A 25,216-nucleotide genomic window follows, 5' to 3' on the forward strand; every position below is an offset into this window, starting at 1 on the left:
GGAAGGGAAGGGAAGGGAAGGGAAGGGAAGGGAAGGGAAGGGAAGGGAAGGAAGAAAGAAGGAAAGAAGGAAAGAAGGAAAGAAAGAAAGAAATACCATTTATTAACATGCTCCTGGTTGTATGTGGGTTGTCAGTGCTTTGAAGGTGCAGATATGAGCAGTTTCATGGAATTGAGTATCTTTATAGCCAAGAGATAGGAAACAGTCTTGGGAAATTGGTTTATATCAGAAGGTCAGTGGTCATGGCATGTGCTGGTAAAAACTCACTTGTCTGAGGGGCTGACTGCCACACAGGTAGGAATCAATGAGAGAGAGAGTCTCCGAAGAATCACGAAGGTCATGTAGAACAGTAGGGCTCTCTCTTTTGTGCTTTCAATACCTCAGCCTAGGTGCTAGAACATAAGGTGTCACTTGTACCACAGGTATCTGCAAGATGCTCCGGGCATCCGAAGTAAGTAGGAACAAACAATATTGTTGAGGGAAATTCAGATATTAATGCAGAAGGTTTGACTAGAATAAAGGCTTGTGTCAAACCCGCTTGGAGTCCCACAGGTGTGCAGCTGTGCTCATAACTTGAGTGATGAAAAGTGCAGGCTTGGGCACTGTGCTGTGCTCATCTGAAGGCTGTACCCGGTATGCTTTAACCCACTCCCTGAATAATGCCCCACAGTGGGCGTGGGGTGGGATAGGTTAAGGGCTGGTCCCAGGGCATCTGACAGCATGACTTAAGTCTGTGTCATGCCTCTTCCCTTTGAGTAAGAGAAGGGCGCTGACACGTGTTATTTACTAGGAGAACAGTACTCCCACATGAGCTCTGGTTCTGCTCTAATAGGCAGCTGAAAGATAGGAACTGTAGCAATTCCCTTTTCATTTCAGGTTTTACTACCTGTAAGTCATGCTGGGGCAGCAAGGAACTTGGAAAATAGATTTGTATAGGCTTTCTGGAGCCTCGTGTGTGTGTTTTATGCTAAGTCTGTTTTAGTACTCCCTGATAGTTAGGGGGAGTGTGGGCATGTGATTGCAGGAGAGAAAATCCCAGCCTACAAACTGGTCATGATGACAAGTTAAAACAAGAGAGGCAGGAGGATTGTTGGAGGAAAATGAGAGAGAAGGGATGTGTCAAGAGGGTATGTGGGACAATCTATTTGGGAATCACAGAGTCATAGATTTACCAAGGTTGGAAAAGACCTTCAAGATCATCTAGCCCAACTGCCCATTTACCACCAATACTTCCCCTCTAAACCATATTCTAAACGTAGAAGAAATGGCCCAAGCATTTTGTGGCTGAAGAGGAAAGCTGTCCCTCCCTCTGAGACTTCTCCAGCCCCCTGGTCCCTGCCTGAAATCCTGCTGCCTTCTTACCGAAACAGCCTCATTTTGCTATTACTCTTAATTGAAAAGATGTGCATGCAGGGATTCTGGGAACATTTTATTTACTGTTTGATAGCTCTGAACAAAGTAATGTATCTGAACAGCCATGGGCTCTGGATTTATATGTATAGCTGTACTGCCAGACCGAAAGACCACTTACAATTGTTCCACTGCCTTTTCCGGCAATCACTAGTTCGCTATGCAGTGAAGGAGTCTGTGTGCATCATTCTTAACGGCTTAAATTTGCACAGATGTGACACTGGGATTAGCTTTGCCACAGGGCTTGGTCATTGCAGCATCCTGCCAAGTCGGAATCTCTTCAAAGCATAAACAGACAGGAAACTTTAAAGTCAAATCCACGGGTGCTGCCAGCTTTTAGCTGTTTGTAGTCTTCTGGTACCAGAGAAGATTTTCTTTCCTGACTATCTAGTTTTGTATGTAAGAGCCTATTCTCTGCTCCACATTAGGAACCCAAGGATGACGGTAGCTTGGTAATGTGGTACACTGAGGCACACATAGCCCTTATGCCAGGCATTCAGTGAATAAAAAAGTACTCCACACTCTGAATTTTACTGATAGGAACCTGTGTTAGTTATCCACATCCTTATTTGTGCAGGCGAAGTGGAACAGAGAGGGGATATACATCTGCTCGTGATGCAGAGCCACTGTGCTGGTCAGGTCTGATCACTGCAGAGGGATCCATGAACTGAGGCAGCTGCTTGGCAGGTTTTCATCCGAGTAAATCCCTCTGTAAACTAATTATATGGCCACAGCTTATAAAGTTTACAAGAAAGCAATCTCCAGACTTGTTCTCTTGTCAGTTGCAGATCTTGAACTTAACTGTAGATGTTGCAAAACCAATCACAGTGGTTAGAAAGCCTGTAAACTGTTCAGTACTGCATAGATGTAATAAATTTCCAATCCTTCTTTCCTTTCTTAAATACAAGCTCCTATTTTAATGTGTTCATTTTAGTGCTTGTAAATAATAGTAAAAAATAAACAACTTAAAGGAAACCAGTCCACAATTAAACCACTACAAATTATGAGCACAAACTCCAGCTAGACATCTCCAAATAAAATATTTATAGGAACTAGATGTCTTGTACCGGGAGGTGGTTCTCTTGCTGTTATCAGAAGTCAGCCCTTCGCTCCCTTTATCTGCTCCAAATGCTTTTATCCCCAGCAGCACGAGGCGTGCTTCAAGCATCCTGCCTGCTTGTCAGTGGGGCTGATACACTGTATTAGAACAGGCAATCATCACAACAGTTGTTCACAGGCAGTGTTTTTAGCTCTACAAGTACAACCCGCGAGATTCTCTATCAGGATCATCATTATTTATCTGAAGCTCTTCCAGTAAATTGAGCCTAACTAGTTTTCCTTCAGGTAAAAAGATGCAGCCTGTCTTTTATCATTGCTCATGTAGAGAAAGCAGTGCCCTCCTAAGCTGTGTAGGATCTGGAGAAGGAAAAAGCCTCATGGCAGTTGTATTGTGCTCCTGGCCAGCATTAGCTTATAGTCCTTTTCTTAGCCTAGGACAGACTGGCAGGAACACAGCCAAAAATTGCACATTCTTTTCATTGTGGTTCTATTGTATGGTTGTATGCTTAATGCTGCATCTCCCATAGCTGAGAGATTGACCCCATTTAGCTGTTCTGGCCAAAGCTGCTTCATCAGGCAGCTCTCAGAGACTTCTGGAATCAGTTTCTATACATAAAAATGGTGAGTCAGTCTAGCTTTACTCTCCAAAAGAGAGGGATGGGGCAGATAAAGCTTTGGAAAAGTCTTGTGGCATGAACTGGAGATCTGTACATACTGCTTTTCTACGTTAAGTGATCCTGCTACCGGTAGCACTAATATAATTAACATACATATTAATATACTAATATAATTAACATAAATTGATTCTGACAGAATAATATTTTTGCTTAATTTTTATTAATAGAAAGCAAATAGAGATTAATAAGCAAAAGCAGTGTTTCACCACAAAAGCTGATACATGTGACTATTCCAGCCTGTTATCACATGCTCCATGTCCTGTGCCTTTGTGGAAATTCCATTTTTCCAACTTCAACCATAGTGGAGATAAAAATTTATCATTTTATTATTATTGAATGGGACTTAGTGGTTTGTTTTTTTGTTTTTTTTTTTTTTGGATTGCTCAATTTACTCCATGAAGTGTGAAAAAGGGCTGGTATCTGTATATTGATGGAGTGGAGGTTGGGATATAAAACTGTTTCAAATGCCACTCTTAACATACTAGTCTTTGTCTCCATTCCAGCCCCAAAATACCCAACATAAGTCATCTGCTTCAAAAACTGGTTGATAGAAATAGAAATTTGCTACATTACATACTAAACGTTAATGAGGTTATAAAACAGTGATTTTAGTTCCTTTTGATAACTGTTCAAAGAAAAGTGCTTGCAAATGAAAGGACAATCAGTAGGTTGGCAAATTGAAGTGTTGGCTATTATTCTGCTTTGTAGTTAATCAGGAATTTTCTAATTATAAGGAAAGTATTTTGCCCACTTTTGCTACCTTAAATCAGACATCTGATATTTAGATAGTTACCTATCTACAGCTACTTGCTGAACCTTTGTAGGGACCTCAGCATTTCCAAAACGTGATTTAACCCACCTGTTTTGTTCTGCTGTGCAGGGGCTGTAAAGATCTAACTTTCAAAGTCTAATCTAAGATGAAATTAATTCAATTGCACCAGGTACTAAGACATACTCAAAATGGCTCTCATCAGATCTTTGCTTTCTGTGAGGTCTACTATACAAGGTTACTGCCTGTTCACAATGATCCTTCTGCTGACCAAAGTATCTTTCATAGTTTCTTTTCATGTACTTGCAATCAAAAGAGTTGAAAAACACACCGTAACCTCTCTTTCATTTCCTGATGCCCCAGGAAATACAATCCAGCCATGCATGATTTTTGGCATTTACACTGTATATAAGGGATGATTTCTTAAAATTATTGTTCCTAATGATAATGTGAAAAGTTCATTGAAATGAATAACTATCACTGAATTCTTTGCATATTTTATTTTTCTTTTTGATTTCCAACTCACACACATCTGGCATATTTTACATCTTTGCAATAAAACATGGTTACAATAGCTTAAGGAATTTATATATCCAAAATATTTCACCATGATCTCAAGATGAAATGAACTTGTCTTCCAGATGTTCAATATTCTCCCAATTCTAAGCTACAAACTCAAGATATTGCTTACAGACTGGTGATGAATAACTTAATCATTAGGATGATCCCCATGATTGCCGAACCTTATAAATACAAACAACAATGAAGAAGGAAATTCAGTGCTAAACTTACTAATACAAGGTGGAGAACAAATAAGTAATCACATCAATAAATAATGATATGTTCCTGGTGCAAAGTGCCAATACAAAGAATCCATTATCTTTTTAAATAAATGACTGCAAATGAGTGTAAATTCTGAGAAAATTACATTCCTGTTACATGCCTCATAGCCCTACCGACACAATATGTACATCTATGACAATACAGTCACCAAATATACAAAGAAGAAACATGAATTAAAGTGTATATACCCCTGGGTGTGTAATTTGATCAGTACAATGTGCAGAAAATTATTCCGATAGTTATCATTACAGTATTGTAAAACATGAAGTGCCTTAGTCTGAGTGGCTTCAGGTGAGATTTTCAGAAGAACCGAAAAGAATAACCTCAGTCACCTCCACAATGAAGCTAAGGCTGTTGAAGAAACCAAGCTGCTCAGAGGAAAATAAGGGAAAAACATCATTTGAGGCTCTCTCGCCCAATGGTTTGCTTGCCAAATGCTAACAATCCAGAAATATAGCACTTTGTCTGTATTGGGAATCTTTAAGCATTGCAAATCATGAAACTGAACTTCCCCTCTTTGCTCCCTTTCTATCTACTCTTTGAATTTAAAAAGGAGGAATTTAATTTCTATTGTATAAAGTATAAATATGGCAAATGATGGCTTCTTATCCAAATGCTTCATGAGCAGAACTCCACTTAAAAGGGGTAAAGTTTAGATTCAAAAAGTGAAAAACGTGTTGGTGAAAATGTCAAAATTACTGTTTGCGCCCAAATTCAACCCTTTGACACAAGCTACCTTCGGCAGATCTCCAGTTTGATTTGTGAGAATGCACCTGCTCCTTCAAGACGTCAGGTTTAAAGTACATGCAAGTTGTAACTCCACAATAAAATTAAGAAACGGTTTTGTTCTTTATACAAGGTTTTACTTTTACAAAAGTATCCCTTTAAAGTTAAGATGTGCATCTGATGTACAAAGTATCAAACGTAGTTTTTTTTTTTATCTCAGCTTGAAAAGAGGCTGGAGATGGGATGCATGTTAGGTTCATAGCCTAAACATTGAAACAACTGGACACAAGGTTCCTCAGAATTTGCAAAAGTCTCTTGTGGCGCATCCTACTACCTTTTCTCAATAAACAAAGATATATGAAATAATTACCAAAACATCTCCTAATTCATATAATTTACATGATACAAGCTTGCTTTTCAGCAGCTGGTGTTCAGTTGTGAAAAAACACACAAAGTAAAATGGTTGCTGACTACAATGTACAGCTATTGCTGGGTGTAATGGAATGTACAACGGAGGTCAATGCAGACGTGGTTTTCCACCAGAGACTACACCTTTCATTGCAGCACTTGTGCTCTCAGCTTTACCTGGGCTTTCAGTTCTTCATTCTGCTTCAGTATCTGTTCTGATGTTCATAATGCCACCGGTTAAAATCTATATTAAAAGCTACGATGCTGCCAGAAGCCATGCCAGTAATCAGAGTTCTGAAAAAGACAGAGTTTGTGTTAGTCCTCTTTTGCCTTCTCAAACTGTGGCTTGCAATAAACAGTGAAAAAGCCAAAAGAATGAGGCTCTTTAGCAATGCTGTATGAAAGTTAAGTTCATGGGTGAACTTAGTTTGCTATAGAGACACTAAACTTAGGTATCTACATATAAGCCCAACTCCCACACTCCTATTATGACCAAGGGAGATCCAGAACTCCATTTATTCACTTTCACATAGGTAAAAGCTCAGTAGCATTTGAAATGGTCTTCTTTATCTTGCCTTGCCTCTAGGTGCCCCTCTAGAAGCATGTGAGTCTTTACTAGGTCCTCAGCCATGTGTGCCACCCCTTGTACGTAGCTCAGACCTCCAAAGCATCTCAAACAGTACTAACTGGCTATGGGGTGGAAACCAAATTAGGGACCTAATCAGTACCCTCGGTGCTACTTGAGATGAACTCTCTACAAGTCACTGGACGTGTACATGGGGTGAGTTAAATTGTCCTCTGGACTCCACAGACTGTAGTGAGTAAATCTCCACTAGTTATTATGGGAGCTTATTATCAAAGCTTCATGTAAGCTGATCACACTCTGGTACTCCTAAAAAGCTTCATATTGAAATTTACACCTATATTTATGTAGCTCTGGTGGCAACGGTTGAGATGATTTTCCAGTTATCATATACCCTCTAATTCTGGTAGCTGAATTCTAAAATTGGATTAGATATCTATCACCACTTCTATCAAACCGTACAAAATCCATTCTCTGCTTAATTATGCAACGAAAGCTAAGCAGATACTTAAAGCACTTTGCACAGCTGGAGCTTCCCAACCTAATATTACAATCAGGGGTAGAGAAAATAGGCTGGAAGAAATTTTTCACAGTGTAAATAAATCTCTTAGAACACAGCACAGTACTGCACATATAAATTGGCAAAGCTCCAGCAGCAAATAGGCCTCTTCCAGTAAGTTAGGTTTTGATTAGATTGTTTGAGACAAAAATCTTGTTTCTCGTCATCTACTCATATATGAATAAATTAGATGGGTACTTGGTTTGTAGGTGTTTTATTGCTTTACAAAATGGGTACATAGCATAAGAATGCTGAAAAGTGTAAGAAAAATAAACGGAAATGACTGCTGTATGATTTTTCTCATGTCTTAGTAATTTTTTTCAGGAGTTTGTATATTAATAAATGTCAACTCATGCATGATGTAAACAGCAAATCCATTCATAACCCTGCATAAATGCAACACACAGGTTTATACCATAAGCATATTACAGTAGTAGAGTAATGAAGCAGGTTCATATATATTTACATTTGCTCTGTGCATTCCACTGCCACAGCAGTCACTGCAAATATCTAGGCTTCTATGCTGCACCTCCACTGCTCAGAGAAGGTCAAAAGGAAAGGTCCATATCCATCCCTGGTGGATAAATCCCTAGTAATACTGTACAGTAGAATCTAACCACAACCCCAGTAAGTTCTCAAGCTCTTAAATGCTGAACTTTTGAACTTTTTTTTCACAGCATTTGTACTACTGCAGTCTGATCCAGTTCTGGTTGTTTGTATGTTCTTAAGTTAATGTAATTTTACTAATATTCTGCTAGCTGAAGCTCTGGCTTACCGACTTCAGTGAAATAACATCTTGCCTTGAAGTAAGCTGCTTGTATTATGAGACCCAAGGATCCGACAACATTCTTATTAAAACAAGTCAACCAGATAACAACATGCAAAATGATTTTGTATCATATCCCCTCAATTCTTACTTTAAAATCACACCCTAACAGAGATCTAACCTATGTGCAGTTTCACTCTTTACATACAGATATGAAGGACAAATTCACCTCTGATCATGAGACAGATCCATAGCTCTAATGCCAGCATCACAGCCAGGGTAGATATAGAGCTGCTTGAAGTCACAGGCCTGCCATACTTCCACGACACCATTGTCTCCCCCTGTCACCAAGTTCTGCCCATCGCTGCTCAGGAGAATGGCCTTCAGATAAATATGACAAAACCAAGGTACAGTTAGCTTTTATGGAGAATGATCATTACTTAAATTTAATCAACTTATGAGCACTTCTTGTCCTCTGGCCACTTTAAATTTGAAGAAAAAGGCTCCCACTTCTCTTTCTTCCAAATAAAAAAAAATAAACTAATAAGTTTTGGATCTCCAAATTTTAAGTAAAACAATTATGTGGTTTTAAATATGATATATAACCACCACCAACAACAAAAAAAGCAACACATTTTCCAGCATTTATGCCAAGACTGGAGTTGAACGCATAATATTTCTCTGTCCTACAATGCTTGATGCCATCAATAACACTTAACGCAGAGCAGCAATCTGCATTCCTAATGCTGCTTCAAGTGCTCTTCATAGAGCAGAGCCCCGAAGGCAAGAATTCATGTCTGGATTAATAAATGAAGAATGGACTTGTTTCTGAGTATTTTGTTTTAAAGATATGTTTTCCACTTAAATTTAATTCCAAACAAAAATTCCAGGAATTGTAAGGGGTCACACAGAATTTGTTCTTTTTCATTCTGAGAATGCTCAAGTGCACTTTCATATTTGGAGATGGAGATGAGAGTGTTTGAATATGACTCAGCTGGGAGGTGGAAGCTTTATATGTGTGATTTCCTTTAATATACAGTGGAAATAAATTCAATTTATTTTAATAAATAAAAGCAAGACACAACAAGTATTTATTTGCATTTAGATTTACCCTGGTTGAATCATTGATCTCCATCTGAGCTAAAAGTTTTCCATTAATGCTGAAATTGCTGAACCGTCCTCGTTCATAGTAGATGATGCAGTGACCTTCACTAGAAACTGAAATTAAGCGAGGATACAAGCAGTTTTCTGTTCCTTCCAGGGCTCTCAGCAAATCTCCAGTAATTGTGTGTACCAGACAAGGACCTTCTGTATATGAAAAGATAATACATCATACTTTTGCTGGTTATACAAACTATATAAACTGCACACCGAAGTGATGCATAATATACATTTATATCATTTTAGTCCTGCATAGTTATGAGAAGATGTGATCCTGACCCAAAGAACATAAAATAATAATAAAAAAAAAAACAGAAAAGAAAATGCAAGAGTTAGTAGATTAAGAAAATAAATACAACATGTCTGAAGGTGGTAGTTCATTATTTCCTTAAACTGGTAGCGGTTGTCATTAATCTTCTTCTAAAATATTCCATCCTCTTTCCAAGCATTTATAGGCCTTGGTCTTTCCTCCAAGAACATGAACTCTCCTTTGCCTGCCCATTCACAATAAACAGATGGGGCCCTATCAGTGACTAGTAGGAGCAACTCCCAGAGGGCATATAACCATATTGCTGCATATTTCTCTTATAGTCAATGGCAGTTCCTGTAGGTCCTCTCCCACAATGAAGGTATTATATGCATAGATTTCAGTCATAGATTTCATTGCTTTAACAATAGGCATCATCTGACAGACAACAATGTAACTATGATATTGGGAATACAAGAGCTTTCAGAAGACCACGCTATAACTCCATTACTCCAGAGAGACTTTACTATGAGATTTTAATGTCTTTTTTTTATTGCTGACGAAAGAAAAACCGAGTTGGGAAATCTACAAGGTACATTTTAAGATACAACATTATAATACCTCCATTTCAAGATCTATGAGAAATACTCTTCTGAAAGTGAGATGTGTACTCCTTCTAAAAGTCTAATCTGAGTCACAGTAATAATAAATATTTTCTTTTATGAATCATGGGATATCCCTGGACATCACAGTGATCTCTTCCTTGTACAGCTGGCTCATTACCCTCAAAGTAAATTCATGCTGGCAGACTCAGCCACTTCACATTAAGCCCTTCTAACTTCTCTGAAAATCACACTACGGCTGGGTTTCCCCAGGTAGAACAAATCACAGCATTGATGCACTTGTCTGTGAGCCCTCCGGTGCATGTCCTTGTCTGTGTTTGCAACAAGCCTTATGCAGAGAGACTCTGAGTCTGGCTGGGTCTACAGAATGCATCTGCAATGGAATTAATTTATTTTCTCAAATGGTTGAATTTTTGCTTTGGAAATGCTGAAATGTCAGTGACACTTCCACGTTTGGAATAAATACCATGTTAAATTTTCCAAAAGGAAAGTGCAATATCTTCTCACTTAAGTACGCTGACAAACAGCTCAGCTGATTGGTCATGGGCATGAAAAGGAACAAACAAAATCTTCAGATTTCAGATTCTGGTGTAAAGGCACACAAACTGCCTACTCTTTTTCTGTTTATGTTGGATAGGAAAAAGCAGACATCAACCTGAGGCACAGGATTTTCTCAGAGGAGTCGGATTCATGGTGCCTCCCCGCCCCAGCACAGGTTGTCCAGAGGCCTGTGTGTGAGACGGAGGTGAAACAGGGAGGGACAGACTCCCCATGAGGGAGTCCACACAGCACTGAGGTGCAACACAGCACTGCAGTGAAATGCTGTAAAAGAAACTGGAAAGCAACTGGACAGAAAATGAATAAAAAGCCTTTAAACAAGCATCTGCTGAAAAACAGTCATGATTAAAAAAAAAAAAGAGAGAGAAAAAGAGAAAGATTTTCTCTATATATTCTCTCTATACTGATGTATGGAATAGTCCATAAAGTAAAGGGAAATGTAAGAAGAGTAACTCAGGGAACAGGATCTGACAGGATGGGCCTCCAACTCTCTGGATTCATTACAAATATATTCTGGATTTGACCCCCAGCAGCCTTTACCTCTAAAAATAGATGTTTCTAAAGCATTGCATACTGAAAGAAGCAAAAGGTAACTAAGCACTAACCTCAGCTATCCTAATAAGAGGAAATTAGCAACAAGATAGTTGAAAAGGGTACTTTGACAGCATGAATGTATAAGGCTGCCTTAAAAGACAAGGAAATAGCAGTGTTGCAAGACAAAATTAGGTTCAGAGTCCTTCAGCGTATTTTTTTCATAAATGACTTCACCTACCACAGTTATGTAGTAAGTCATTACTAGAGTTAATGACCCATTAGCAATTCCTGTTAAAAAATATCTTTACCCAAAAGTTTAATATTCAACTTTGAAAATAAATGTGGTTCTCCAAGTCTGTATAAAAGACGATAACCCAGCTGTGAGCTAAAGGGGGAAGGAATAGCACCACAGCCTTCGTAAAATCACAGAATCATTAAGGTTGAAAAAGACCTTCAAGATCATCAAGTCCAACCATCAGCCCAGCACCACCATGCCCACTAACCATGTCTCTCAGCACCACATCTACACAGTTCTTGAAAACCTCCAGGGACAGTGACTACGTCACCTCTCTGGGCAGCCTGTGCCAGTGCAGTGCCCTTTTTTCTGAGAAGAAATTTTTCCTAATATCCAATCTTCTTATCCTCAGAAGCAGCAAACTTCAAAAAGGAATGCAAGGATATCCACAGTGATGAATGAAGCACTTCCCCTGTAAGAACGAGCTGAGAAAGCTGGTTCTGCTCAGCCTGGAGAAGGCTCTGGGGAGACCTCATTGCGGCCTTTCCGTACCCAAAGGGAGCCTACAGGAAATCTGGAGAGGGATCCTTTATCAGGGATTGTAGTGATAGGACAAAGGGCAATGGCTTTAAAATAAAGAGGGAGATTTAGATAATACATTAGGAGAAAAATTCCTCATGATGAGGGTGGTGAGGTACTGGAAGACATTGCCCAAAGAAACTGACTGCCCCATCCCTGGAGGTGTTCAAGGCCAGGCTGGACTGGGCTTTCAAAACACTGGTCTAGTGGGAAGTGTGTCCCTGCCCATGGCAGGGGGTTGGAACTGGATGGTTTCTAAGGTCCTTTCCCAAGCCAGTCAGTGATTCTTTGGTTCTATTAATAAAATATAAAATAGATACTACTGAAAACAGAAAAAAAATAAGTGACTGAGTAAAGATCCAGGAGTGGAGTGGAAATGAGACATAGGGAATAAGAACCTTAAAGAATGACAAAGTTACTGTAAAATATGGAAATAAGAAGAGATAGTATAGCCCAAAGGAAAGTAAAAGCTACACCCTGGAGGAAAATGAGGCAAAGAGGAAAGGATGAGAGAAAAAGACATGCAGTTTTCCAAATGAAGAAAGGAAACTAAATGAGAGAGGACAGAGGAGGAAGAAAAGTGGATGTGGGGAAAAAGAGAAGGTGGGAAGAATAGGGTAAGATTAAGCAACAACTCATTTAGGTGAGTGTTTTATTTACATTGATATCCAGAGTTGTACAGGAGTTTGCTGCAGGTTTGAAAAGGTATTTTGAACATTTATATTAGTGACTGTTGAATACTCTGGATTCTATAAATAAACAATAAGACAGCATGTGAACAGATGGCCCAAAAATTTTAATGGAAGAGCTGTAACAACAAACATGCAAACTCCTGATTATTTGGAAACCTATCCACCAAAAAATCTGCAGGTGAAATGCTGCTGAAGGACTCCAAAACAAAGCAAATAAGTAGACTCTGCTTTCATTGCTAAGGAGACTGAGGTCAGACTGCAAATTGCCATTTAATTAAGATCAGGGTGGAGAATTCGGAGCTGGCCCTACCCCAGATCCAGGTCTCTATCAACAATTCTCTTCAAGATCTGTAGGCAATTGCAGTACAGGCTGATGGCTGGAAAAAACAAACAGCTATTTGTTTCTAAGCCTCATAAATCTGGATAGTAAGGAATAATGCTCAGAGTAAGCAGCTGCAGACTCCCTGAGAATTGCAGAACATCTTGGTAGAGGAGACTTTGGATAACTAAAGTCTATCTAGTTTGAAGGAAGAACAGAACGTACCATTCAGAAAGACTCTAAAGACTTAAATCATAAAAGTATTTCTAACCTTTAGCACCACTGATAACAAGTCCCAGCTCTGCACAGACTGACACACAGACAACTTCGTGGTCATGACCAGTCAGAACAGCCCGAGGAGCTGGATAATCACCTGTTAAAAAAAAAAAAAAAAAAGGATGAAAAGCAAATAAAGAAACAACAGGCAAATGGCAAAACAAACCTGTTTAACAACAAAAGAACAGTGCTGTAATTTGCCTTCAATCAATAAGCATCAAAGAAATGCACCATCTGTTTAAATATCTTACACCTAGCCTTCCAAGCAAAATAGGCTCAAATATCACAGTTTCCTACATGCAGCTTCCCAATCAATTTATACATTAACATAAAGCAAACTTCTTTTGTTTGGAAATAATGGATTCCATGTTGTTTGTAATACATGGACGATAACAATACATAGCTGTTTTATGACCTAGATACTGAAAAGTAAAATTTCACATATGGAACACAAATGAGTTCATAACAGAGATATCTGTTATCATGTCTGCAGCCTTCTGCTAGGAACCTAAAGAGTAGAAAGAGTTGAGGATGTTCTTATATTAATGATCACAATTTGTTTCATGAAGCTGGAGTAGGGGGAAGAGAGGAGAAACAGCACTGTAGTAGAAAGATACTGCAGTTGCATAGACATTATTGATTTAGAGTCACATTGAATGCTTATAGATTAAAATTATAGCTAGCGATGGTTATGAATATACATCATTTTATATATATCACTATGGATACATATGCCATTATAATCACATTTAATTTTAAAGAGTAGGATAGACTGCTCCCTAAACCTTTCTTTTTTATATGAAGGAGAAAAACATATTTTATTGTGGATTCAAACGAGTGGGCTTTTATGGACCATTTATGTGACAAATAGCAATGCTTCTGTTGTTTCCAATAATAACAGATGCTGACATCTCACGAGTAAAGCTTCTGTATGAAGTAAGGAATTATTGAGTATTTGACATCATTTTACCAGGCAGGGAAAAGTTATGCAGTAACAAAAAATTACCAACCTGCTAGATAACAGAGATTTCATCTGATTATATTTAGCTTGCACAAATGAAGCACAAAAAAATTGGGAAATTCCAAAGGACTGGAGCTCTGACTACAGATGAATTACCATAACATTAACCCCACAAAAAATAACAAACTGGGTAATTCAGAGTTCTGCCAATAAAGAATTGGAAACAAAAATCTCATTAATGCCAGTCATCACGCTGTACTGGAATGGGAGTCTTGTCAAACAAGCCTCTTATCTGCTTTGGACAGGATGTCAGGTACAGTTGATAAAGATGGCTTTTTAAAAATGGCCTCCTGTATTTTTTCAGGACATTCGATTCAGTAGTATGGGGTTTTGATTTCAGTCTGTTTCATATGAAACTGACCAAGGACAGAACTTATAGTACAGAAGCAGGCTCAACAACAGTTTTGAACATTTTCTGTCAACTGGAGGGTATCAACTAGGAGCTAGACATTAGGATACTGGATACTGGGGTATTGTGCTGGAAGGTGGGAACCAAACACTAGTCAGTAACTTTATCTATAGGATAATATCAAATATTTGCTGGTAAGATATGATAATATACAGTTGATACAAGGATTCATAGACTACTGTACAATGAAGAGTGATAGTACTTATTATAGCATGCTCTGCACTGTCCAGTTAAATAATAAGTTTGCCAAATGCATTTTAATTATTTCATTTATTTTGAATGCAAGCAGGTAGAATGTTGATGCTTCTGTACGAAGACAAGCTCTGCCCACTGGAGAGGCGATTTGGGTTTGGAAGGCAATGAGACAAAGGAGGATTTATTGGAGTCACAATGCAAAAAACTCCTCAACATTAGCTTTCATTGCAATACCCTAAAATAGCAAATAGGGGTCAGGAATTATCTTGCCACTGTAGATCATAAAGGAAATTGTACCCGCATTTTCAGAAATGGGCTCCAAGTAGGGTCACACAATTGATAAAGAATAGGATAGGAGGTTGCACAGCATTTGAAGTGTTTTCTCTCTTCACTGCACATGCAGCAGAGCAGTGACTTGGCGACCATAGCTGGGGAGTTAAAGGTATAAAAGATCTCCAATAGCCAAGCAATTTGTCTTACAGCTAATGGCACAACAAGGTCCAGTGGGTGAACGGTTGCACATATTTCAACCCTGCAATAAAATGCAGTTTCCTACCTGCAAAAACAGTTAAACACTAAAACAAATTAACAAGGGAACTATTGGAGTATCTAGGCAATAGTGCATGGGTTTCCGAAAGATATGCTTTAGGAATATGGGCTTGAATAGAGCTTTGTGGGTCAATGAATCTAGTCTCATTTATTGCAGACACTCACACCGTATAAACCTGTTAATAAATTAATGAATAGCTGGCTGGGTAGGTGACTTGGAAGGATGTTCCAGAACTTTAATGCCCTGAAGGACAGAAATATTTTTATTTTCCATCTGAATCTATTCCTGTCTACCTTATATCTCTTTGTTCTTGTGTCAGCACTACCCTTCAGCTTCAGATCTACCCTCTCACTTGTCTTTTCCCCACTCATGTTCTTACAGAAGAAATCAGCCCTCTCAGCCTTTCCTTTTGACTTTATTAAACAAACCAAACTCTTATAGAATTTCTTTAAAGTGAGAGGCTTGCCTCTTTTTAGTCACTGTAGTAACCCACTTCTGCTCCCATCACACTCGCAGTTCTTTCTTAAAATTCGTTTAGCCAGAACAGTATATAATAGTAGTTCTTGAAATTTTACAGAGAATCTACAGTATTTCTTGAATAATCTTAACCATGTCTGCTATCAAAATTTTAATTAATAATTCTACATGTCTTACTATCATTTTCTGAATCAGCTAAGAACAACCAAACATGGATTGGCAGGCTTTAGTTTTGGATCAAATAGTACAGGATAAGTCAATCTGCCTTCACTGCTAATGAAAACAGCTGTCTCAACAAATTCTAGTTGCCCAATCTTTAATCTACCCTGTAAGAAAAAAAATCTTTTTAGTCTGGAAGTTGAAGATATAAACTGAAAACTGGGCTTTACTGCTATGGAAGGATGGATTATGGAAGAAACAAAGGAGAAAGTTCAATACATCTGATCAGAGATAGCTATATTTTGAGGTTTAGATGTTTATAATTTCCTCCACTGATGATGCAAAACCTCCTTCACAGATTTTCTTTTCATCAGTGGTCTAACAGAAAAGTAAAATATATAACGCACCTAGCTTCAAAACGTTCCCATTTTTTTCTTTCTTTCTTCTGTATGTCTTCTTGGGGAAAAAAAAAAAGTTTCTTTGGCTTAAACTCTGATTACAGAGGTCCACATAGTGGTGCCATCAGTCTGCAAGGGAACTAGCACTACTGAAAGACTAAAATTATTCCATGATTAGAAAGTTTAAGGGGAAGAGAAATAATTCAATTTTCAAAAAGACATTTTCCTCACCATTTCATAAGAAAATAGTATAAAATCAAGAAACTGTAAAATGTCAGAATCTGAAAAATGAAAACATTTGTTGACTTCTTGTCTTACAAAGGGAAATGCTTGTAAGAAACAACTGCCCTGACCTTTGAGACCCTTTTTTTTCAGTAAATAAAAATTAATAATTGAAAATATTAGGAGTAAGAGTCAGACACTAATGGGAAATAAAATCCAGTACTTTCTACAGGAAAAGCTGTCACAGGGGGAAGAAAATCTCAATCATATTACATTTTATTGCTAAGGACAGAAGTTGTGAACTCCAGGAATCTTTCAAAATCTAGCAAAATATTCTGTCACTGTCACATCAACTCTGATAGATGCAACCAGGGGTCAAAGGCTGCAGCTCTGAGGGAATTGCAGGTGAAAATATCCTATCTATGAACTGAGATACCATCACTGTAAACTCCCTGTAATTTCCCCAAAGGAGCACCTTTGAACCAAACTACTAGTGGGCAGAAGGAAAAAACACATCTGTGATGTATTTATAAACAAGCATGTTCTTCTACAAAGTCTGAAGTTAAATACGTCTTCCATTCTCTCTGAAAAATACGTTTAATACCATTGTAAGGTTCTTCTGTAACACTGTTCTCACACTGTAAGAAAAGAAAGAGAATGAAGGAGAATGGACAGTGTCACTGTTTTTTTCATATTGTCTTTTTCCAGGAATTATGTAAATTGTTCTGGGGACACATCTGAAGGTCGTCTGTTTAAAGAAACATGAGACCACAAGGTTTCCAGTTTCCATTTCATCTCTGACTTTCACAGAAGGAAGTACAAGGCTATAGCTGAACTATTTGTTGAAAATAAAATCTTTATGACAGAAAGTGTTTTCTGTTAATATTTTTGAGGATAAACTCTTCAGAAAACAAAATCTTAGAACACATTATCACTTTAATGGAAGTAACAATGTAATGCCTTCCTGAATTTTTACTGGCAGAAAAAAAAACAGGCACCGGATGAAAAGATAAGGCTGCATCTGACAAACATGATTTCAAAATAGGAAATAGCCAAAAATAATGTCCAAAAACATGAGAAAGTGATTTTTTTAAAAAAAGCTCACTGACAGAAAAATATTCATATATTCAAAATATTCTTACCTCTGGTAGAACTGGTTTATTAGCTGAGGAATGTCAGTAGCACTGTATATATCTACAATTAACCAAGGTGTGTGGACTTTCAGGCATCTTGCGAGTATCCAGACTCCATGAGGAAAAATACATTGGATGAGAGCCTTTGCAACTTCAATTACTATTTCTTTCACTAAATTACTTTGAGACTTTTGGCAAGTCACTAAACTGCCCTGTGCAATATCACTCTCTTGGGGTATGCAGCAAAACATGGACAAAGACATCTGTTGATAAAATGCTAGATATAACTGCATTAGTTCAAATGCATTATTGGCTCATTTGCCTTTGCATGGCAGTCTTAGGAGAGGTGTCTCTGCCTACTGGTAGAATGGTGCCGCTAAAAATTATGCATCAGTCTTCAAAGAGCTTCTACTCTGGCAGAATAGTGCTGAGATATTGTATTTTAAAAATTAACACCTAAATTGCACTTACAAGTGTTGTATGTGGTTTAAACTTGCAAAGCAGTTTGCATGTGTGCTAATATGCTTGAGCAGAACCTTTAGGCAGCTCTCCAGCCCAGCTAGCACAAAAGACATTGGTGGCTATTTTTAAACCGTTGCCTTCTCAAGATTAAGCCAGTCCATGTTATAGCCTATGTGTGTACCAGGATATAAAAGAATAGAGCGAATATTCAGCGTTCTGAACAGCAATGCTTTCAAGACACACTTTCACAAAATCAAAGACATTCACATTTTAAAATTATTTCAAAAATGATATCTCTAAAAGAAAATAAAAATATACTTTGAGACACCTTAAAGAATTGCAGGTTAACTTGAGAAGGATCCTTTATGGAAACATGTGCCTCCCTTTCAGAGATGCCAATGCACTCCCTGGGAGAGGATGGATAATTAGTGCCTGTGAGGACTGTTACGATGGTACATAAACCAAGATCTGGGCTGAGAGACTATGTGTTTTACTATGGTCACTGCAGCTCCAAATAAAAAAGGCAGAGTTCCCTCTCACACCTCCTGTGATCATCCTCTTGGATGTTACTATAAGTAATGAGAAATGTCAAGTCCCAAGATCAATGAAATTTCAGGCTCTAGGGACAAAACAGGAATAGCATTGATCCTTTTAAAGAACACCAGTCAGAAGGTGAATGTAATATGCTGCACAGAGAGACTCAAGAGGATAAGCGGCCAAGTCCAACCTACGTACCTGAAAAAAATTAAATCAGGTTTTAGCACAAGCTGCCTACCCTTCTTCCTTTCTTTCATGCAGAAGTCTGATTCCAATTAAAGTGTGCAAATTAATTTTTATCACTTCCAAATTAGTTTCTGAATTTGTGTCTGTTTCAGATGAAAGCATCTGTCCCTCCCTCACTTTTCTGCAATTCTATCATCTACTTTGGTATCTGTTCAAAGACAGTTCTCATTTTCAAAGTCACTTGCTTCGAAGAGACATTCAATAAAGCAATCATAAAATATAAAACTAAAACAACAATAATGATACATGTTGATCTTCAGGGCATATCATGTAGTCTCTCTCCCCCTTTTTATGATGACTAATACAGTTGCTGTGTAAGAAATTTGTAGACAAATTAGTGTTCAGCTGAAACAAATCTCTACATACAAGAGAAAAAAAAATCAAAACTCAAATTGTCAAAGTCTTTAACAATAATTTTCCTATTAGAGTCTTAGAACTGCAAAGATTTACATTTCAGATCACTTAAAAGAATTAAAATAAACAAATGATGCCCTTTGTATACACCATGTCTTCCTATGAGAAAACAGATTCCTTTCATTCTGCCATAGATTCATAATATGTGGTCATCAACTTAATAGGGTGCAGATTCAGATACCTATTTCAGATGGCCAATTTTGGCTTAGAAAGTAGGTATCTGACACTGGCAAGATGACTACGCTTCATTCAATTCAGTGTTTGTCCCAGTGGTACTACTTATTTAAGCAAAGCTAAAGAAATAAGAGGAGGTTTAAATATACATAAAACCATAAAAAGCAGCATTCAGTTCCCCCTCAGTCTAAGGGAATTCATGCCACATCTCCCAACCCCCAGGTGCATCTCCAGGCACCAACCTCTAGTCCAGGCTGAAGGAGGTAATTTTCAATCTCTGCTTAGCCATTATGCAGCCATGAATCCAATTTTTGCTGGACCAGAGGAAGGACAGGTAGGGAGATTTGACCTGCATATTGCTGCAGTTTTTGTTCCTGATTTCTTGATTTAACTCTATATTTATCCAAACATTATGTCATATAAAATCCATAAATGAAGTAGAGAAAGAATTTTGCTGGAGGTTCACAGAGGTCCCCTCCCACATTAATTTATAGCCTGATAGTCCAGAATGCATGAGTTTGATTAAGCATATGCTTGTGAATATGGGAATGTGGGTTTGAATTCCACCAGTCTCTGGAGGCTATGAACTTAGTCTCCTACTTCCTGAACAAACATTCTAACCATAAGGTCATTATGCAGGCTATTTCTGAAAGCCACTCCATGGAAAGCATTGTATTTAAAATCTGGCAAAATTTCACCCTTCTCACAGCCTGCAAAACTTGTGTGACAAGTGCAATCTGAACGAGAAACTCCTTTATGATATGTAGTGTAGGACAGTAAAAGTGATAACTTAATAAAAGCATTGATTCCAGGAAAATCTTTTAAAATTATAAGGAAGCTCACCATGCTCTCATAGGCAAGTTTCCAACAACTGAGCTCGAGCTGCCACTTGCAAGAGTTTCATCCAAGCCACAGTTTTTCTCCATTCTCCCCTTTAAACCAGAGCTGGTCCTGTATATCCCACAGACAAAGCTTAGGTCACTGAGCACACATCAGCACAGATTCAGATCCCCAGAGGTCTCCACATGAGTCCAACAGGTTGGGTTCTTGACATATATGTTGTGTTGTAAAGACTTTATCAAACTCATGGATTCTGAAGCATGGAATTTTAGCAGAATTGGTAAAGAATTCATTCTGAAATCTTTTGCTCTGGAGTGTTTCACAATAAATGCAATAGCTATGTTTTCTACTGAAATTATATATACATTTCTCCATATAAATGTTAAACTATATAAACTGCTTAGGACTTGGGGTTTGCTTTACTCCCTCCTTCAGTATTCTGAAACAACTAAAGTTCCTTTTACTAACTTCATGCACTGAAGCTGAAACTGATAATTAACTGTCTTTCAGTTTAAAAATTATTATAGAGTCAAGCACCTAACCCAGATAATTACTATACCTGACATTTTTCTTTGAATTCTTCACCTTCTTACATTATGTGATATAAAATACCTTATCTGTGTCTCCAGATGACAGCTTTTAAGAAACTAATCCTTCCTTTTTTTTTTTTTCCCCTGAAAATATCATCTACATCTTTCTGGAAGTTCATTCTAAAGATGTTAACTAATTGGATTTGACCTACACTGAACATCTCACTTTCATTTTACCTACAAGATAAGTCCTAATCTTCTACCAGTAAATAATGAAGAAGAGTAGATTAGGAAATGTTTCTTCATAAAACTACTTCCTTAGCTTAAACTATGTAAAAATTTAAACCTACCTTCAAAAGGATCGTTGAGAACTCTTTATTCCTGAAAATCAGAATCATAAAATAGTCTGGGTTGGAAGGGGCTTGAAAGGACATGCAGGTGACACCAAGTTGGCAGGAAGTGTTGAACTGCCTGGGGGTAGGAAGGCCCTACAGAGGGATCTGGATAGGCTGGAGCGCTGGGCTGAGGCCAATGGGATGAAGTTCAACAAGACCAGGTGCCAGGTCCTGCACAACAGCCCCAGACAACACTACAGGCTTGGGACAGAGTGGCTGGAAGACTGTGCAGAGGAAATGGATATGGGGGTATTGGTTGACGCTCAGCTGAACGTGATCCAGCAGTGTGCTCAGGTGGCCAAGAAGGCCAATGGCATTCTGACTTGTACCAGAATAGTGTTGCCAGCAGGAGCAGGGAAATGACCCTCTGTACTCAGCACTGGTGAGGCTGCACCTCAAGTACTGTTTTCAGTATTGGGCCCCTCACTATAAAAGACATCGAGGCCCTGGAGCGTGACCAGAGAAGAGCAATGAAGCTGGTGAGGGGTCTGGAGCACAGGCCTTATGAGGAGAGGCGGAGGGAACTGGGATTGCTTAGTCTGGAGAAAAGGAAGCTCAGGGGAGACCTTATCACTCTCTACAACTACCTGAAGGGAGGTTATGGCGAGGTGGGGATCAGCCTCTTCTCCCATGTAACTAGCATTTGGACTAGAGAGAATGGCCTTAAGTTGCACCGGGAGAGATTCAGGCTGAATGTTAGGAAATAATTCTCCGAGAGATTGGTCAGGCACTGGAACAGGCTGCCCAGGGAGGTGGTGGAGTCACTGACACTGGAGGTGTTCAAGAAATGTTTAGATGTTGTCCTGTGGGACATGGTTTAGTGAGAAATATTGATGAGTGGACGATTGGACTGGATGATCTTAGAGGTCTGTTCCAACCTTGGTTATTCTATAATTTTATGATTCTATCAGATGAAGTCCAGCCCCTCCACTACAGGCAGGGGCATCTTTCTCAAGATCAGGTTGAATATGGGGAATCAGTTATACAAGTTATCATGCCTGCTCATGGTAGGGAATATAGTCTAGCAGTTATTACTTTCACAGAAAAATTTAGCAATCGTACAAGTTTTAAAAGGTGGAAGGTCCCTCATGCATATAAAGACTACTGTGATCCATTCTTACTGGCATATGCTCACAAAAAGTCAAAATTTCTATTAGTAAGGAAATGTTTACAACACATGAAGTTCTGATTATACTACAGTACTAGTACATAATTAACATATCCAAGTTAATTTTAATCCAATGAGTAGAGACAGTAGTAATAGTGATGAAATCATTACTTTTCAACATGAACCTTCAGTGTGTCTCCAACATGAGAAGTAAGTAATCAGATCAATATATTTGGAAGCTAGCATAGCATACTTGGCTGTTTGATCTTTGTGAATGCTGCTACCTATGCCTGTGAGGTTAAATTTGCCTGGATGTGACTACTTGCAGTACAGTCTTCCATTAAGCTGACTGTAATGCCTTTTTTTTTTTTTTTTTGTAAAATAGTGCCTTATTCATATAGAGATAGTAACAGAGAATGAATCATACAATTGTTTTTTTTTTCCACCAACTTCATTCAGCTGACTAAATGTGCTTTCTTCTCATAAAATTACAGGATCTCCAAGGCAGACACTTCCAAAGTTACGCAGTCACAATACTAAACTTGACATTCCGAAAAGTACCAGTACACATTCAGATATAGTCACGATGACAAAAAGAAATTTGAACTAAAATAAATTAAAATGCAAAAGAAGTGAAGAGGTTTGTATCAGCCAGTAGAGACATGCTAATAGCAGGACTGTCCAGTCCCATATGATAAAAGGAAGCAAAGGATTCAGATTTTCTTCAATGAAAGGAGCAAGCTCTTTTTTTTCCTGACTTAACACAGAAATTACTAATACTTGATATAAATCACACAGGCATTCAAATAAACAAAATGTCATCAAGATAAACAGAGTGCACTGAAATGAAATACTTCTTCATATTGAATTTGTCTCTATATGAGAATTAAGTGCTAAATAAGCCATGGAAAATACGTCTGTTAGGGAATTTTATATTTTTTTGCCTCCATTCTCTCTCTGTTATAATAACAAAATCAAATCAGGTGAGAAAGTGAGGCTTTTGTCTCCTCTTTGCTCTGGTTATAGGTAAATGGAAGAAAATTAAAACATATATAAACTGCTGATGCCAAATTAACAAAATACTTACTTTGTAATATGAAAATTAAACAACTCCTGTGAGACATTCAGGAAATACTTTGTCTTGTAAGTCTGTAACTGACAGGTCTACAACTGCCTCCAGTCAGTACTTGAACCAGAGATCAAAACTGATGGTGACTGACTCTTCTATGCTTATCTAAAGAGACAGTGTTGTTGCACTGAAAATAATCATCAGAATTTAGAAACTCTGCTTTAAATGAAAAATATGGATGTGTTGTACAAGACAGGATAAAAGTGGTCCTTGTCTTTAGCTGTGGTCACATTTCTGGCTTGGGAACCTTGTAAATTAGTGCACTTCTATAAGTACTCTTCTATAGATAGATGCACACAAAGTATTCTTCTGTACAAATTAATTTTATCATTGTGTCCCCTTTACACTGCAAATCAGTGTTAGTCCTCTACAAATGAAATGTAAACTCTTCCTGACATTTAATCTTTTTCTATTTTTATTCAGTCACATTGCTTCTTCAAAGGTTTGCTTGCTACAGAAAAACCTTTCTCAAAGAGACTCATTGAATTCCATGGCATGTGAGACATTACATTTTTGAATAGACAAGCAGCTGATATAGCATGCTGTAGTACAAAAAGAATACATTAAAATGCCAAAAAATATTTATGGGAAAGAAAAATCAAAATATATTGGTATACATTCTGTCTCTTAAAGGCCATAACCATCTTGTTCTAGTTCATGATGACATGATGCTATAAGTGATAAGGGCAATTCTGAATTTAAAAATTACACTCATATTATTATCTGTCACCATGCACAAACTGTTTAAACATCTTTTTGGCTAGTACTCAGTGAATTGCTTAGCATGTGGTGCTCTTCTTATATCAACCTGCAAGTGAAGTATTTGGTAAGTATAGTAATAACTTTTGAGGCTGACAAAAGAGATTCTAAAAATTAATAGGCTGGCAGAAGACCTCTCAGGGAGCCATTTTGTACAGGATATACTTACTGCTGTTTGGATTGTCACCTATAATGTGATGTCGGCCACTCCAGTACCAAAGCAGCAATGTAGCGTCACGAGACCCAGACACGATATAGCAATCACCACCAATATAGGACTCTGATCTGGCAAGGCAAGTGACGACATCCCAGTGGCCAAAGACAATCTGAGTCAGTTTTCCTGGTGAGTGAAAAGTGATAAAAATTCAGGTTTTCTGAGTATTTGCAGCATTTTGACATAACTAAATCATTAGCAGAATTCAGTTGAAATGTATGTTTTACCTCATGCTCTTAACTAGAATTCCCTATGTACTACAATAAAACTTAAAAATCATGAAGATAAAGCTTATTTCTTTTTCTTTTTATATTTCTTTTGAGGTCTGTGCCCTATATCAATCTACAGTCTAAGTTTTATATCTGAAAATCAAGTTAGTGCTGCACTCACTGAATATTAAGTGGACTTAATGCTCCATCAGTATTTAAGCAATTATGTTAGCATATTATTTGTGAATTTCATGAATGATATGTATAAGATAGTATATGAACCATTACTTCTTTCTTTCCAATACTGAATAAATTTTTTAGCAGTATATTGAACGTTAGGCTAAGTCATCAGACAAAGAAATAAAATACTGGCTCCCAGCAGAGGCTATGCAGCTTCCTTTCTTAGTACACCAAATAAATAGAAACAAAAATAATACAGCCATTAAAATATCATAACTAAAATTTTGGTTAATCCTTTTGATATAATCAGCTCACTTGAATATAACTAGAGTTTGAATAGTTGCCTCTAAGAAAACTGCATGCCTTTCAGTTTTCTATTACATTCTTTACCTTAAAAAAAAAAAAGAAGAAAAAAAAAGGAAAAAAAAAAA

At 37.8% G+C, this 25,216-nt stretch overlaps 1 protein-coding gene across 12 annotated transcripts in view; it reads right to left on the minus strand.

Annotated features, from left to right (window-relative positions):
- The window catches only part of NBEA (neurobeachin), a 486,663-nt gene continuing 465,843 nt past the window's right edge, over positions 4,397-25,216 (minus strand). For all 12 annotated transcript variants that reach the window (XM_021377858.1, XM_021377912.1, XM_021377833.1 and 9 more), the window contains 5 exons: positions 24,352-24,522; positions 13,020-13,121; positions 8,912-9,108; positions 8,030-8,181; positions 4,397-6,186 (listed from right to left, as the gene is read on the minus strand). In XM_021377858.1, coding sequence (XP_021233533.1) covers positions 6,096-6,186; positions 8,030-8,181; positions 8,912-9,108; positions 13,020-13,121; positions 24,352-24,522 — 713 coding nt within the window. In that variant the 3' untranslated portion in view covers positions 4,397-6,095. The remainder of the gene's footprint in view (positions 6,187-8,029; positions 8,182-8,911; positions 9,109-13,019; positions 13,122-24,351; positions 24,523-25,216) is intronic.

This window comes from Numida meleagris, chromosome 1, assembly GCF_002078875.1.
Source record: "Numida meleagris isolate 19003 breed g44 Domestic line chromosome 1, NumMel1.0, whole genome shotgun sequence".
NCBI lineage: Eukaryota > Metazoa > Chordata > Aves > Galliformes > Numididae > Numida > Numida meleagris.